Genomic DNA, 13,500 nt, shown 5'->3' with positions numbered 1-13,500 from the left:
TGTTGAACTTCACAGTTACCTATAAAACACGTTTACTTGTTTTTTTTGTGTTCTTCCAGATGTTCATTTTTTCCTCACCCTTGAATACTTTTATTTTAATTCCTCTTTTACTATACAAATCCCGTCCATACAGATTGTATATTCATACAGATTGTATGAATATATTTCTGGTTTTTATCACTTTCTTAACTATCTTCCTTTATATCAATCAGGAAACTTAAAAAACAAAAACCAGTATGACTGTTTAAATGTGTTCTGGGATTCTTTATCACATGTCCTTTGAACTATTTTACCTGTGGCTTATTTGAGGACCTCATAGCCACTTCCAGAGGAACTTGGTCCAGGTCTCACATATCCTTAGAGATACAGCAGAACAACAGGGAGGTGTGTTGATTCTAAAGGAAGCTCTCCAACAATCCTAAGCTAGTTCCATGATGGGGATCAGGGACTGAGCGAAGTTCAAAGGTAGCTCAACCACTAATAGTCATTTATTGAATACATTTATTGAGGAAACTTCCTGAATGGGAACTATTCTAATCACAGAGAACTTTTCAGAATTGCTGCTAGGAGGAATCAAGGTAGAACATGACTGGAGCTACTGTTTGGTGCTCTGCTAGGGAAGATAGTGTCCACAAAGGCTATGCCTGGATGCATTTATAGCTGCACAGTAGAAATCCTAGTTAGGCTTTAGATCACAGTGCATTAAAATAGGTCATGGCTGTCTTCCATGTCTTCTTATATCTCTGTGATCTTCAGTAAATTATGTAAATTCTCTAAGTCACAGTTTATCCTTTGAAATTTTATTTTGTGGTATTAAGAGAAATAAAAATTATCCATTTAGAGTGCCTAACATATAATGCTCAATAACTGGTTATTATTTCATTGGTCAAAAACATTAAGTATGTAACATTTTCTTTCCCACAACCTTCCTCTTATTCTGATTTCCCCTAATAGTACATATATGTGGTATCACAAATTATTTAAGTCCTTAATTGAATTTATTTATTTATTTTTTAATCACTGTTTTGGAGTCAAAGTGTTCCATAAATTTATTACCCAGGGACATTCTCATTCATTTTAGCCCTAATTCCTTTAGGCCTTGTCCCAGTGGGTGAACATTAAATTTCATGTCACCAGGTGTTGTGAACTTTCCATATATTTTTTATGTTACTGATTTTCTTTTAATACATTAGAGTTTCAGATAATCTTTCTAGTAGAAAAGAATGTCACTATTGTGATGGTTTTGGTGGAGTTTGCCATTCTTGTTAAAAAATAACTTTCCAGTAGATAAGAAAGGAAAATCAGCCCTTATTTTTCACGGTTCTAAGGTAGAAATGTAGACTTAGCCCTTTTTATATGGATACCATAATATCCTCATGATCTATTTCTAAGCCTAAGTATTTAAATCTTATCAGCTAGTAGCTTTGGTTTTAGTTTCCTAAGTTAATTTGGAATTTATCTTGCAGCTTGATATATGTTACACATGCTTGAGTTACCTTTGCTGCATAAGATAGATAAATTGGTATTAGCTATTTTATACACAGGAAAACCAGAATTGAGCTATGTGCTGTTACCAGTGAGAGCTCCCATCAGGTTTAAATATAACTTTTTGGAATATGATCATAAGAGTTTTTTGTTTTAACGTTCATTTGTTTTTGTTTTATATTGCCAAATTTAATGTTTTTGATCTGATTTGCTAAGAAATTTCTTAGATTTTTTTTTTTAATATAGAAGATTGGAAAGAAAATTAAAGTGGCACATTGCCCATAATCTTACTGCCCAGACTCCTACTGACATTGAAAAGGGAAACTACATAGTTGGAAAAATTCAAACAGAAAGGAATAAAACAAAAGTAAAATCTTTTTTACCTGACTTCCCTTTCCATTCTTACCTCTAATTCCTCTTCTTGTACATAATGTAAATAAGTTTTTGATATATTCTCCCAGAAAAAGAAAAAAATAAACACTATTGCATCAGCCTATGTACATATTTGTATGAATGTAAACCCCACAGTTCTGTTTCAAAAGCTCCATAAAACCATGTTTCTTAGAATTTTTTCACATGAGTTGACTTGTATAAGAACATCTCTGCAAGATTTTGCAAGTCAGTTCATTGCCTGATTGTGATAAGATTATTTTCCTATGCAGATTCTTCTCCACCCACCTATCAGGGTGTGATGCTTTCCTGAGTGATAAATGTGTTCCTTTATTGATTCAGTGTATCTCTCAGGCTCTTAAACCAGCTGAGACCAGGCTTATTCCTGAATGAGAAAGTTTTCCTCCTTTTATTTTTTTTTTAAAGGTTTTATTAATTTGAGAGAGAGAGAGTACAAGTAGGCAGAGGGGGATGCAGAGGGAGAGGGAGAAGCAGGCTCCCCGCTGAGCAGAGAACCCAGTGGGGGTTCAATCCCAGGACCCTGGGATCATGACCTGAGCCGAAGGCAGACGCTTAACCAACTGAGCCACCCAGGCGCCCCGAGAAAGCTTTCTTCCTAAAACACTTATGACTTGTGAAAGAATGGGAACAAGGAAGAAATACGTAAATATTAGTTTAGTATTCTACAGATTCACAGGAAGAAAGAACGATCCGAAGACTACAGGACTTTGCTTTCTCTTATATATATATATGTAATTACTATTTTGCCATTTTCTAGGACTTTGTGTATACTGATAGTTGAAGCTGTCTCTGTTTCAGACTAACACTTTGCCCCCATTTAAATCCAAAGTTTGGACCCCAAGAAGTCCCCAGCTTTCTAGTCCTGTAAAGCAGTACTGTCCAATAGAAATTTCTGTGATGATAGTTACGTTCTGTGTCTGTGTGGTCCAGTATGGTAGCCATAGCCACATCTGACTATTGAGCACTTGAAATGTGCCTAGTGTAGCTGAGGAACTGAGTTTTTAGTTTTATTATTTTAGTGAATCTAAACTAAAATAGCTAATCCAAATAATCTAATAATCTAAACTGAAACTAAAATAATCTAAAATATATCTAATAATCTAAACTAAAATGGCTAATGTAGGACAGAGCAGCTCTAGAGAGTTACTAGATTCCTTTAGGAGCAAGGAGCAGTAGACTTAAAGTCTAGAAGGTGGGGTTCTTAGTCACTCAGGACTAATCAGTCCAGTGAGCTTGCACATAAAGTATGATTACACAATTACAGTGATTGCTTTCAGGGTTTGTAACTCTGGTTTATGCTATGGTCCTTTTGACAGCTTCAGTGTTCTAAAATATGAGACTCTAAGAAAATGTTTAAGAGAAGATCCTTACCTTTAATACTGAGAACTAAATAGCACTTTGAGAGAAACCTCTTTGCAGTGCAGAATATAAATATTATTTGCAGCTCTGAGTAGTTTTAATTTGCTGCTGTGAGCATTTAACACTTGGTTTAACTTGATAACCAATATCTGAGAAATAGTGAATCACAACCTTGTGATTAAAGAAATTTTTTCATGGTTTGGGCATGGGAAAATAGTGAAAAGTCATAAAAAACACTCTTCTACATTCTTAAAGAGAACATGTCAAATAGAAGCTTCCCTTTTTTAACACAACGTTTAAATCCTGTATTAGTGGTTCAGTTTCTGTCTGGGAAAAGAAATTGTTCCTTGAAAATGTGGCCATAAATATTTGAAAAATAATGTTCTAAGCACTCTGTACTAGATCATCATTTCCCTAGTGTAATTCCATGGAACGTTGAAGAAGTGTGTTGAAAAATAGGTTACATGCTCAAATAAATTTGGAAAATGGCAGCATATTGTGTCCCCCTTCTTGAATATTCACAGTGTGTATTAGCAAGATTAATGGCTGGCAGAAGTCCTGCAGTAGAGAAGTCTGTTTAACATTGTTTAATCCAGTATTTCCCACGTGAGTTTAGCGTGGAATTCATTTTCTTCACATAAGACCTGTAAACATCTTGAAAGATACAATTTGGGAAGAACTGTACTAGATTATTTTTTAATTGACTCTTAGAGTCTAAATGTTAGGAGGAATGTTATGGAAGTTACCTAGTCTGATCTCTTATATAACCTTATGAAGTAGTTATCCTGCATCTGCTTAAGCACCCCTACAAAGCAAAGAATTTTGATTCTTTTACAATTCCAGTTGTCTCAAAAAGTTTTTCATCACATTGTTCTTGGATTCTCTCCCATAGCTTCCAACCAGTAGTACTTCTCTGGAGAATAAAGATAAAATATCTGTGAGTAAAAATATATCAGCAAAACATAGTAATGAATGTCTTTATAACACTTATGTTTCTTATTTGTTTCACAGGCTCCTCTGTGGGCATATATTGCTTGTGCATGTGGCCTTTTCATTTACCAATCTTTGGACGCTATAGATGGGAAACAGGCAAGAAGAACCAATAGCAGTTCTCCTTTGGGAGAACTTTTTGATCATGGTTGTGATTCACTATCAACAGGTATTGTTGATTTTTTAATGTTAATGATTAATAGTGAAAAAATTAATGTGAGAAAAGTGTTGGAATAAATAAGAGGTTTATGGTGTTATGATAGTTATCCGAATAAGTGATTTATATCAAGTTTTAATGTTTTCAAAAGACTATAAATACAGTTAATGTTTGTTCACTATTGCCTGTATGGGGAAATTTAGAAATTAATTTAGAAATTATTTCTACTGAAGTTATTTTTAAACCTAAATATTATTCTTTTGGCACCTACCGTTTTTAAAATCTTTTTAAAAGATTTTATTGTCATCATCAAAAATCTCAGAAATTATAGATGGTACAATAGTGGGAGACTAGGAAATTCATGGTCTTTATATTTAAATGGATATTCTGTGGATGTTTAAGATTATGTTGTAGACTTGGAGTATAACTGGTAATGGGCTTGGATAAAAAGACTAGAAAGGGGGCGTCTGGGTGGCTTAGTTGTTTAAGCATCCCCCTTCGGCTCAGGTCATGATCCCAGGATCCTGGGATCTAGGCCAACATCAGACTCCCTGCTTGGGGAGGGAGCCTCTCCCTCTCCTTTCTGTTCATGCTCTCTCTCACTATCTCTGTCGCTATCTCTGTTTCTCTCAAATAAATGAATAAAATCTTTAAAAAAAAGAAAGACTAGAAAGAAATATACTAAAGTGCTAGCAGTAGATGAGTTACTATATATTAGATTATAGTTGATATATCTTTATTTGTACTGTTTTAAAAAGAATATTTTAGTACTTTAAGAATATTTTAGTACTTTTTGAAAGGGAAAAAAGAGACTTAGAAACTAAATGACAGTTTCTGTCTAGCCTTCCTGATAGGAATGTCCCCACCCCCTTACACACACACACACACACACACACATATTTTTACTTAGTTTTTCTGTTGATTTCTTGTCATTTGGCATAGCATTTTAAATATTTTTAAAATAAACAAAAACCCATGATAATTTTAGCTCCTGAACTCAGATTTGCAGATGTAGGTTCATGTGAAAATCATTGTTTTGGTGTGTCCTAACAATAGCCTGCTTAGTAGAGGAGAGTGAATAGCTAAGCACTTATAACTTATAGGACTCAAGAAAAACTTAAGACTTTCACTGAATATAAAGGCTTGTTGGGCGTCTTGAAAGGATATTATAATTAGGTGACTATGGAATGATAGGTATCCTATTTTTTATTTTAAGTGATAGTCATTTTTGTGCTGTAGTTTGAGTTCCAAACTTTTATAGGAAGTATTTTTCTATATAAGTCACCCGTAATTATATCTGCTACCTAAGAAAAGATAGCTATGAATCTAAAAAGTGAGTCCTTTTTTGAATTATGTAGGCCTTTAGTTTTTCTTTTTTTTTTCAACAATCACATAGTGTTTAATATGTTTCAGGCACTGTTTGAAATCCTTTACAATACTGATATATTTTATCTGGTTTTTTGTTTTGTTTTAAGATTTTATTTATTTGACAGAGGGAGACACAGCGAGAGAGGGAACACAAGCAGAGGAGCGGGAGAGGGAGAAGCAGGCCTCCCGCGGAGCAGGGAGCCCGATGTGGGGCTCGATCCCAGGACCCTGGGATCATGACCTGAGCCGAAGGCAGACGCTTAACGACTGAGCCACCCAGGCGCCCTATTTTATCTGGTTTTGATCGTCATGTTACAAATGAGGAAGCGGAGGCACAGGGGGTGTTTTTTTGTTTTGTTTTGTTTTTAACTCTGGTCTATAATTTTTTACTGTTCATTAGTATCACTGAGTTGGGAGTATACTCCAAAAAATGCTCAGTATTTTAGTTGCTTTTGAGACCTTTGGTTCCACTATGTGGTGTATTGAAAGAAGAAATTGAAAATATGGGGTAAAAGATTACATCCTGCTTTTCTGGTACCTTGGATAACAGAGAGAAGATTGTACATTCATAGCATGTCTTCTTTTTGCCTCGTCTAAAATCATTCCCAGCTCAGTTAATGTTGATTTTTCAGATTATTCAGTTTTAATTGTGATCTTTCTCTTGCAGTTTTCGTGGTTCTTGGAACTTGTATCGCAGTGCAGCTGGGGACAAACCCTGACTGGATGTTTTTTTGTTGTTTTGCTGGGACATTCATGTTCTATTGTGCACACTGGCAGACATATGTTTCTGGAACATTGCGATTTGGAATGTAAGTAACACTTAATGGTGATTTTGTTGTTGTTTCCTCTTTAAGATATGGAGAATGTTGCTTTTAAGTATTTCAATATTAGGAATGGATCAAAGCATTAAATTAGTTTAACAAATAAAAGAAATTTAAAACTCATTATCATAGCTGCCTAATGGAACTATTAGAACCTCCCAACCAATATTTTTTAAATAATATGAAAAGCAGTTGTCCCTCCTCTCTCATACCCACTTGTTTTTCCCTCAGATAAATTCACTGTATTTTTCCTATTGTTATTCACCGTAATTCCATGTTTTATTTTGACATACGAAATGCGTTTTCAGGAAAAATAAGATAGTTTATGAGAGCAAAGAGCAACTCTCCTCTCTAAATATCATAGTTTAATTAGATTTTGTTCTTTTCATATTCTTTATGAATCTATAAAAATCTAAGCTCTTGATAATTCAGCTGACATGACATACCATGTAGATTACTACCACCACCAAAATGCCCAAGAATTTAAAAAATGAAATACATACTGCTTTCAAACTCCAAAATGAATGGTTTCTACCTGATGATCAGTACTTTTCTGTAAATACTAATGAGTAAACTAGTCTTAGAATGAGGTAAAGGATGGAATTCATCAACCAGTGTTTAATTAAGTATCACAGATCCTGTTTACCCTGCTCAAGTTAGTATTTTTTTCGTGGTGTAGGATTAAAAGACAAAGAACTTGAGAAAAGACTGAATACTTCATGAAATAGCCAAATAAAAATCTGTGATTGCAAATGATAGAACATCTTAACCTAGTCCCTTTAAGGTGAATCATTAGTGGATATTTAAATTTTTAGATCCCGAATTAACTTAGTTTTCTAGGTCTTGTAAGAACTAGGCTGCACAGAAATTCAGCTGTTCCTTACAAGTTTAGTTCAAATGATTTTTGTTAAACTTATTTAAATAGAACTTAAGATGTTCTTAACTTATGACAGTAACAGTAACTATTAAAATTTTGGATGTTAACTAAAAGACATGTCCTAGAAGTTTAGAAAACATATTTAAAGCCCATCTTAATGCCCTTAGTGACAATAGTGGACATGTGTGTCCAATTGAAAATCCTATGCCTCTATGTTCTTCAGCAATTTATAAAATGATCAGTGCTCAGAAAATATTATGGATTTCTGATAGAAAAAAAAGCAGTAATTGAAAATATTACGTGCAGATGTATTTTTTCTCAATGTTGTTTTTATAGCCTTTATCTCAATAATGTTTTCATAGTATTTCTCTGCATTGGTGAAACCACAAAATATATTAGACTTCTAAGATCACTTGGTTCGCCCTAATTCACTTTTAGTTTTTAGTGATGTTACTGTTTTCAAAAATAGCAGAATTTGTAATATCTGAATTTGACATAGTTTGTTTCAGTGGGGGTTATCTCATAGTTAACTTTCAAGCCCTTATTTTGAAAGCTTATGTATCATCAGCTCTAATTAATTATCTTTCCCTTTCAAGTAAAGCAGCACCAACCATGTGGTATGGGAACTGAAGGAAGGAGAGCGAAGGAACCATGGAAGGAGGGGAAGAATAAATAGTGTTTTTAGGAGCGATTTGATATCACAGCTTTCTATTTGCCAGTCTTGGAATGTCCCTTGTGGTGTATTCTTTTAATGAAATATGTACTTGGAGAACTATGAGCAGTTCTATACCGTTAAATCATAAGATGCTTGTAGGGAGTGGCAGGAGATAAGGCTGGAGGAGATCCAGAGAATCAGGGACTTCTGTGTCCTGCCAAGAAATAGGGGCTTTTGTCCTGAATCTGTGGGGAGCCTTTGCAGGACCTAAACCAGGGAAATGACAAAAGGACAGTTTGGAAAAAGCAGGCTGGCATATTCGGAGGGTGAATTAGAATGGGCTGTGACAGAGGTAAGGAGACCCTTAGAAGTCATCAGCATCATCAGCGTGAGGAATGCTGATGCCCAAGCTAGTGTGATGACAGTGCAATCAGAGAGAAAGTCATACGTTGGAGGGAGGTTAAGAGGTAGAAACTGTAGGACTTCGTCTCTGTCTGCATATGGGGAATGAATGAGTGAGCAGGGACTTAACTCCCAGTTCCCCTCCATGGGTGGTTGGATGGAAAGTGGAGAAAGGCACTACAGGCAGAGGAACCTCTGTGAAAGGGAGAGTTCTACTAGAACGTGTATGTGAGGGATTTTAGACATCCAAATGGAATGAAAATAGCTTAGAAAACTTAGAAAGCAAGCCTAGAAAGAAGCCCGTGAAAATGATTGAACAGCCAGAGGAGGCATACCAGAATGAAAAGCCAGAAATTTCAAAAGAGAACAACGATAAATGCTGCCAAGACTCAAAATGAGGACAGAAAATTGTACACTGAATGTGGCAGTGTGAGGCCATCCAGAGTCGTTTCTCTGTAGCAGTAGGGTAAAAGCCAGATTGTAGGGGATGACAAGTGAAGGGAATAAATAAGCACACATTTAGTACAGGTGACTTAGAAGATGGGTGGCTGTGATGATGGGAAGGAGCAAGGCATCTGTTAGAAGAAAACATAGGTTCAAAGAAAGGAGGGTTTTGTATTTACACAGAAGAAATTGACTAGAGAAGAGATTGACGACATTTGGGGAAAAAAGAGAGAGATGGGTATATGGAGCTAGATTGTTGAAAATGCAAGACCAGAGTTGGGGCTACATGGGAGGACACTCTCCCCCTGAGACTCTAGTGCTTTCTTATGATGAGACTATCTATATAGAAATATTGGGGCCAGTTTGAATATAATATCTCAATTTAAATCACATATTAGTATTACAAGAAATTGGTTTTGATTTTGAAAATTTGAATACAATTTTCTGAAATCCTGCATTCATATTAAGGCTGCACTATTTCTTTTTTAAAGTCAAAGCAGTTCTCAGCACTCATAGAAATGTGCTGTGAGTGCTTACATTTAAGGAGGTATTTATCAAAATACCAATGTAATGGCATATGGAATAATAGCAATATTCCTAAAGAATTTTAAAAAATGCTATTTTAGATTTCACATTCTTTTCAAGAGCAGGGAGAATAGGCAGGTGTATAATACGCTAATATAGAACTAAAGTTTATGTATGGAGGAGAAAGTCCAAATTTTATTTTGTTTAATTAGAAAATAATAAGATAAACTCTGAAATGGAATTTGACTAATGAAATTTTTTTAAATCCCTTGCTTTTTCTTATTCCCTTTTTTGGAAAAAAGTGAAAGCAGCTTCAGGTACCTTGGAAATTTTATTTTAAAATATTTTTATTTTAATTGTTTTATTTTGATGTTTACACACAAGTGAAAAAAGTCACAAGGATTTCTTTTTTATATATAACCAATTTAGGCTGTTGTGTGTTTAATAACCACATACCGTATTTGCCAAATAAGAGATTTTTATTTGTTTTTCTTAGTCTCCTAATGTCATAATTTTTAGTTGCTATTAAGTTTGCTCATAGTATCTCAATCAAAAATAGGCTCCGTAATTTAATTCATCTATAAGTAATTTCCTTTCAAAGTCTGATATTATGAGAAAGCCAATGTGATTTGGATACATTATCCCTGAAATTATGAGCTAAATCTTTCAGCACTTTGCTCTGACCACAGCTGAAAGCTTCCTTATACAGAGAATATTAGTACCTTTCACATCTAGACAGACCCCTGTCCTCACAGTCCTTCTGGACCAAGCTAGTATGGAGATCTGACAAAGATGAGTACTGCTCATTGGGACCCTTCTTGGTCTAGCTTAGCCTGTTAGGATTTTTACTAGCTTGGATTTGAAAGACAGGAGGGACATGGGCTCAGAGGCTAGACCTTCACAGAAGGAACAGGCCGGTGGAAGAGGATAAGAATTATGAGTTGAAGCTCATTTGTAAATATTTGTAAAATATTCTTTAAAATGTTTATGGATTATATTAAATGGAAGTGGTCGTTTCCTCTCTTAAGGCTTAAACCCTGTATATCTAGATATTTTAAAATCGGTAATTTCTACATATATATGGAATCATTTTTATGAATTAAATGCTTAGAAACTCTAAACAATCTCTAATAAAACTGTTTATGCAAAATACTGGCCTTAAAAAAACCCTCCACACTGTGAAAAGTAGAATTCTTTCTCAAATTATCATTTGCAGGGCGTGGGGGGGGCGGGAGGACACTCTTTTCACAAGACAAAAAAATTATAATGAATTGAACCAGATCAGTATATCTTACCTCAGGTGTTATCTCCAAATTATTGTCTGTTTATCAGCTTGGGCAAGGCCTACAACTTTCATTTCCTAATTTGTAAATCAGTTTTGGATTTGATGGTGTCTAAGTTTCCTTCTGAAAGTCTATTAATTTCACAGATGTTGTTTCCAATGTACTTAATTATTTATAATTATAGCAGGCAGAGTATTTATCTTTATTACATTTTTGAATTCATGCCTCTCATGTTTCACACTTACATTAGCTAATAACTGCTACCACATTTATTTCTATGTAAGTAGATAACTTCTGACTTTTTCTTTTCTAGTTAAATGAGAAAAGTCAATAGGTTATGTGTCTACTTGTAGTCTAACAAATCCGATTCAGTTCTTACCCAAGAAACCTCTAAAGAATAAATATTTGAAGAGACCCTAGTAATTAAAAACCGTTAATGTTATAATCTAAACTCTCTGTTAATGTATAATCCACTTTTTGTGGATTAAGAATTAGGAAACTTCCTATTGAATGCCTGTATAGGATATTTGCCTCTTTAAAAGTTTAAGATTGATCACATAAGCAAATATCAGAGATTTTCCTTTCAGTTTCTAGTTTCCCTATGTATTTTTTATTGTTGGTAATGATTCAGTCATTAGGACTGTGCTCATTTTAATTTTGTTAAATTGTTATAGAACATATCTTAAAACACCTATTTATATTAACATAAAGCCTAGATTGCAGTTTGGACTCTTGGATCATCAGGTAAAATCGTAGACTAGTTTCTATCTTCTTTAGCATTCCTCAGCTCTTAATTTTGATTACATGGTTTTGATTTGAAGCCTGTTCTATACCACAAGTCTTTTTCTGTCACCATCTGTGTTCCAAAACTTCATTAGTGATTGAATTGGACATTTTACTAATTTTTACCACTAATAAACTAATCCGATATAGTAGAGAGTTATAATGCTGGTATGGAATTAAGGGAAGAAAAAGAGGAAAGAGGATAAGATTCTGGACTAGAGATTATTAGGAAACAGGACAAGGAGTTGACCAGTTGATTTGGTTCTAACCGTATCCAAAGGAGTCACAGTTTCCCCATGTCCTTTCCACATGCATGTGCTAATTCTACTGAGATAGCAGAGGTAGGAGTATGATGAGATGTGGGGCAGTGAAGAGGTGCGGGATAGATTCGTGGTTCTTCAAACACATAGATGACTGTGCCCTAGGGTTTCTGAAAACATTCCTCTCCAGAGAAGTCTGGGTAGGTTCTGGCACTGACAGGACCTATGTTAAAGATAATGTGATTATTTGGCAAGTAGTATTCACTAAGATAATTAAGAGTTGACTGTGTTTTTAGTTCTAGTGTTACCAGCTCCCTATTTACAAGTCATTTATTCAGTGTGTTACACTTAATGTTTTGGTTTGGGTAAGAAATATACATGTTTGCATAAGGATAACAGTAGTACTGTATAAATTGTATCATTGAATCTTTAGATGTCTTTATAAGGAGAATGCTACCTTCTAAATCTGTTTTTGCTACCTGTAAGGCTCTTTGGCAAAAGCTCTGAGTAAAGTTATTTTGAAATGTTTGTTTCCTTATGCATAGATTCGATGTTACAGAGTCCCAGATCATAATTATAATATGCCAGCTTCTCACAGGAACCCTGGGACCTTGGTTCTGGAACTTCACGGTAACTGCTAGAATATTGATGCTGTCCAATGAACAGTGGCGTGAACTCAATAAAGACAGCACCTTTGTCATGCACAGAGTAATTAAAATGTAAAAAATAAAACGTCTTCTGGTGGTATTTCACAGACAAACAGGTTAATAGAAAATAATTTTAATATATATAGGGCAATAAAAATCCACCCTATTAAAATTTTTTGAAGATAATATTTCTGGTGATTTGATGCTAAAAATATCTATCTCACTTACCTACTATACCTAATATGATTTTTGCTCTATGTAATATTTTTAAAACAAATACCTTTCCACCATTAACTAGATTTTTTTTTTGATATTTATATTTTGAAAATAGAATAAAGCAGGGTTGCCCTTTAGATAAGTAAATTGAGAGGACTCTTAATAGTAATAGGAAAGATTCTGTGTATTCTCTTAACTCTTTTAGAATACATTATTTAAGCAATCTAGTACCACTTCTTCTGTTTTCGATGAACTTGATTTTTTAAAAAATTAATGCTTGAAACTATTCTCATTCCTATTTGTATTGTTTATTGTTTTCTTCTCTTAGTTGTGCTTTTAAAACTAAGTATCCTTTGCTTTTCATGTTACTATAGCTATCTTTTGAATACCCTCCTTTTTCAGGTTTGGTTTGTTTTTAGTAAATCCGTATTTCCTTAATTAATGCTGAGTGAATAATATCTCCTTTTCCTCTCATATTAGAATTATAATTTTGACCTTATGACTTTTAAAAGTTCGAAAAGATTCATTAGAAAATGGTTTCCCAGTAGAATAGCCAAGAATCCTTCACACTTTAGTATGAAAGGTTTATTCACAAGAAAAATAGAACTTAAATTCCATTTATCTTGCTTTCAGGGAGTATTGGGGAACTGTTCATATGGACACCTAACAGATCATTCTAGCAATACAAGGCTGCATTAGGTTTCCTATATTGAATCCCCATGCCCAAAAATGTTTCAATAATGTGATAGAAATAGTAAGTCTGGTAGCAGAGTTCTTTCTGAAAGGTATCTTGCAGCATTGTAAATCCTTTTATTCA

At 34.3% G+C, this 13,500-nt stretch overlaps 1 protein-coding gene across 5 annotated transcripts in view; it reads left to right on the top strand.

Moving 5' to 3' along the window:
- Positions 1–13,500, top strand: part of CEPT1 (choline/ethanolamine phosphotransferase 1) — a 37,913-nt gene that overhangs the window by 8,604 nt on the left and 15,809 nt on the right. For 4 of the 5 annotated variants that reach the window (XM_045896990.2, XM_045896988.2, XM_045896986.2 and 1 more), the window contains exons 3-4: positions 4,267–4,414; positions 6,438–6,579. In XM_045896990.2, coding sequence (XP_045752946.1) covers positions 4,267–4,414; positions 6,438–6,579 — 290 coding nt within the window. Of the gene's footprint in view, positions 1–4,266; positions 4,415–6,437; positions 6,580–12,365; positions 12,451–13,500 lie in introns of all 5 variants that reach the window. The other variant, XM_045896987.2, reaches the window with a different exon arrangement.

The sequence above is a fragment of the Mirounga angustirostris genome, unplaced genomic scaffold (genome assembly GCF_029215605.1).
Source record: "Mirounga angustirostris isolate CCGP_5_RB_7025 unplaced genomic scaffold, mMirAng1.0.hap1 SCAF_4, whole genome shotgun sequence".
Lineage (NCBI taxonomy): Eukaryota > Metazoa > Chordata > Mammalia > Carnivora > Phocidae > Mirounga > Mirounga angustirostris.
This window is presented reverse-complemented; position numbering and strand designations above follow the sequence as displayed.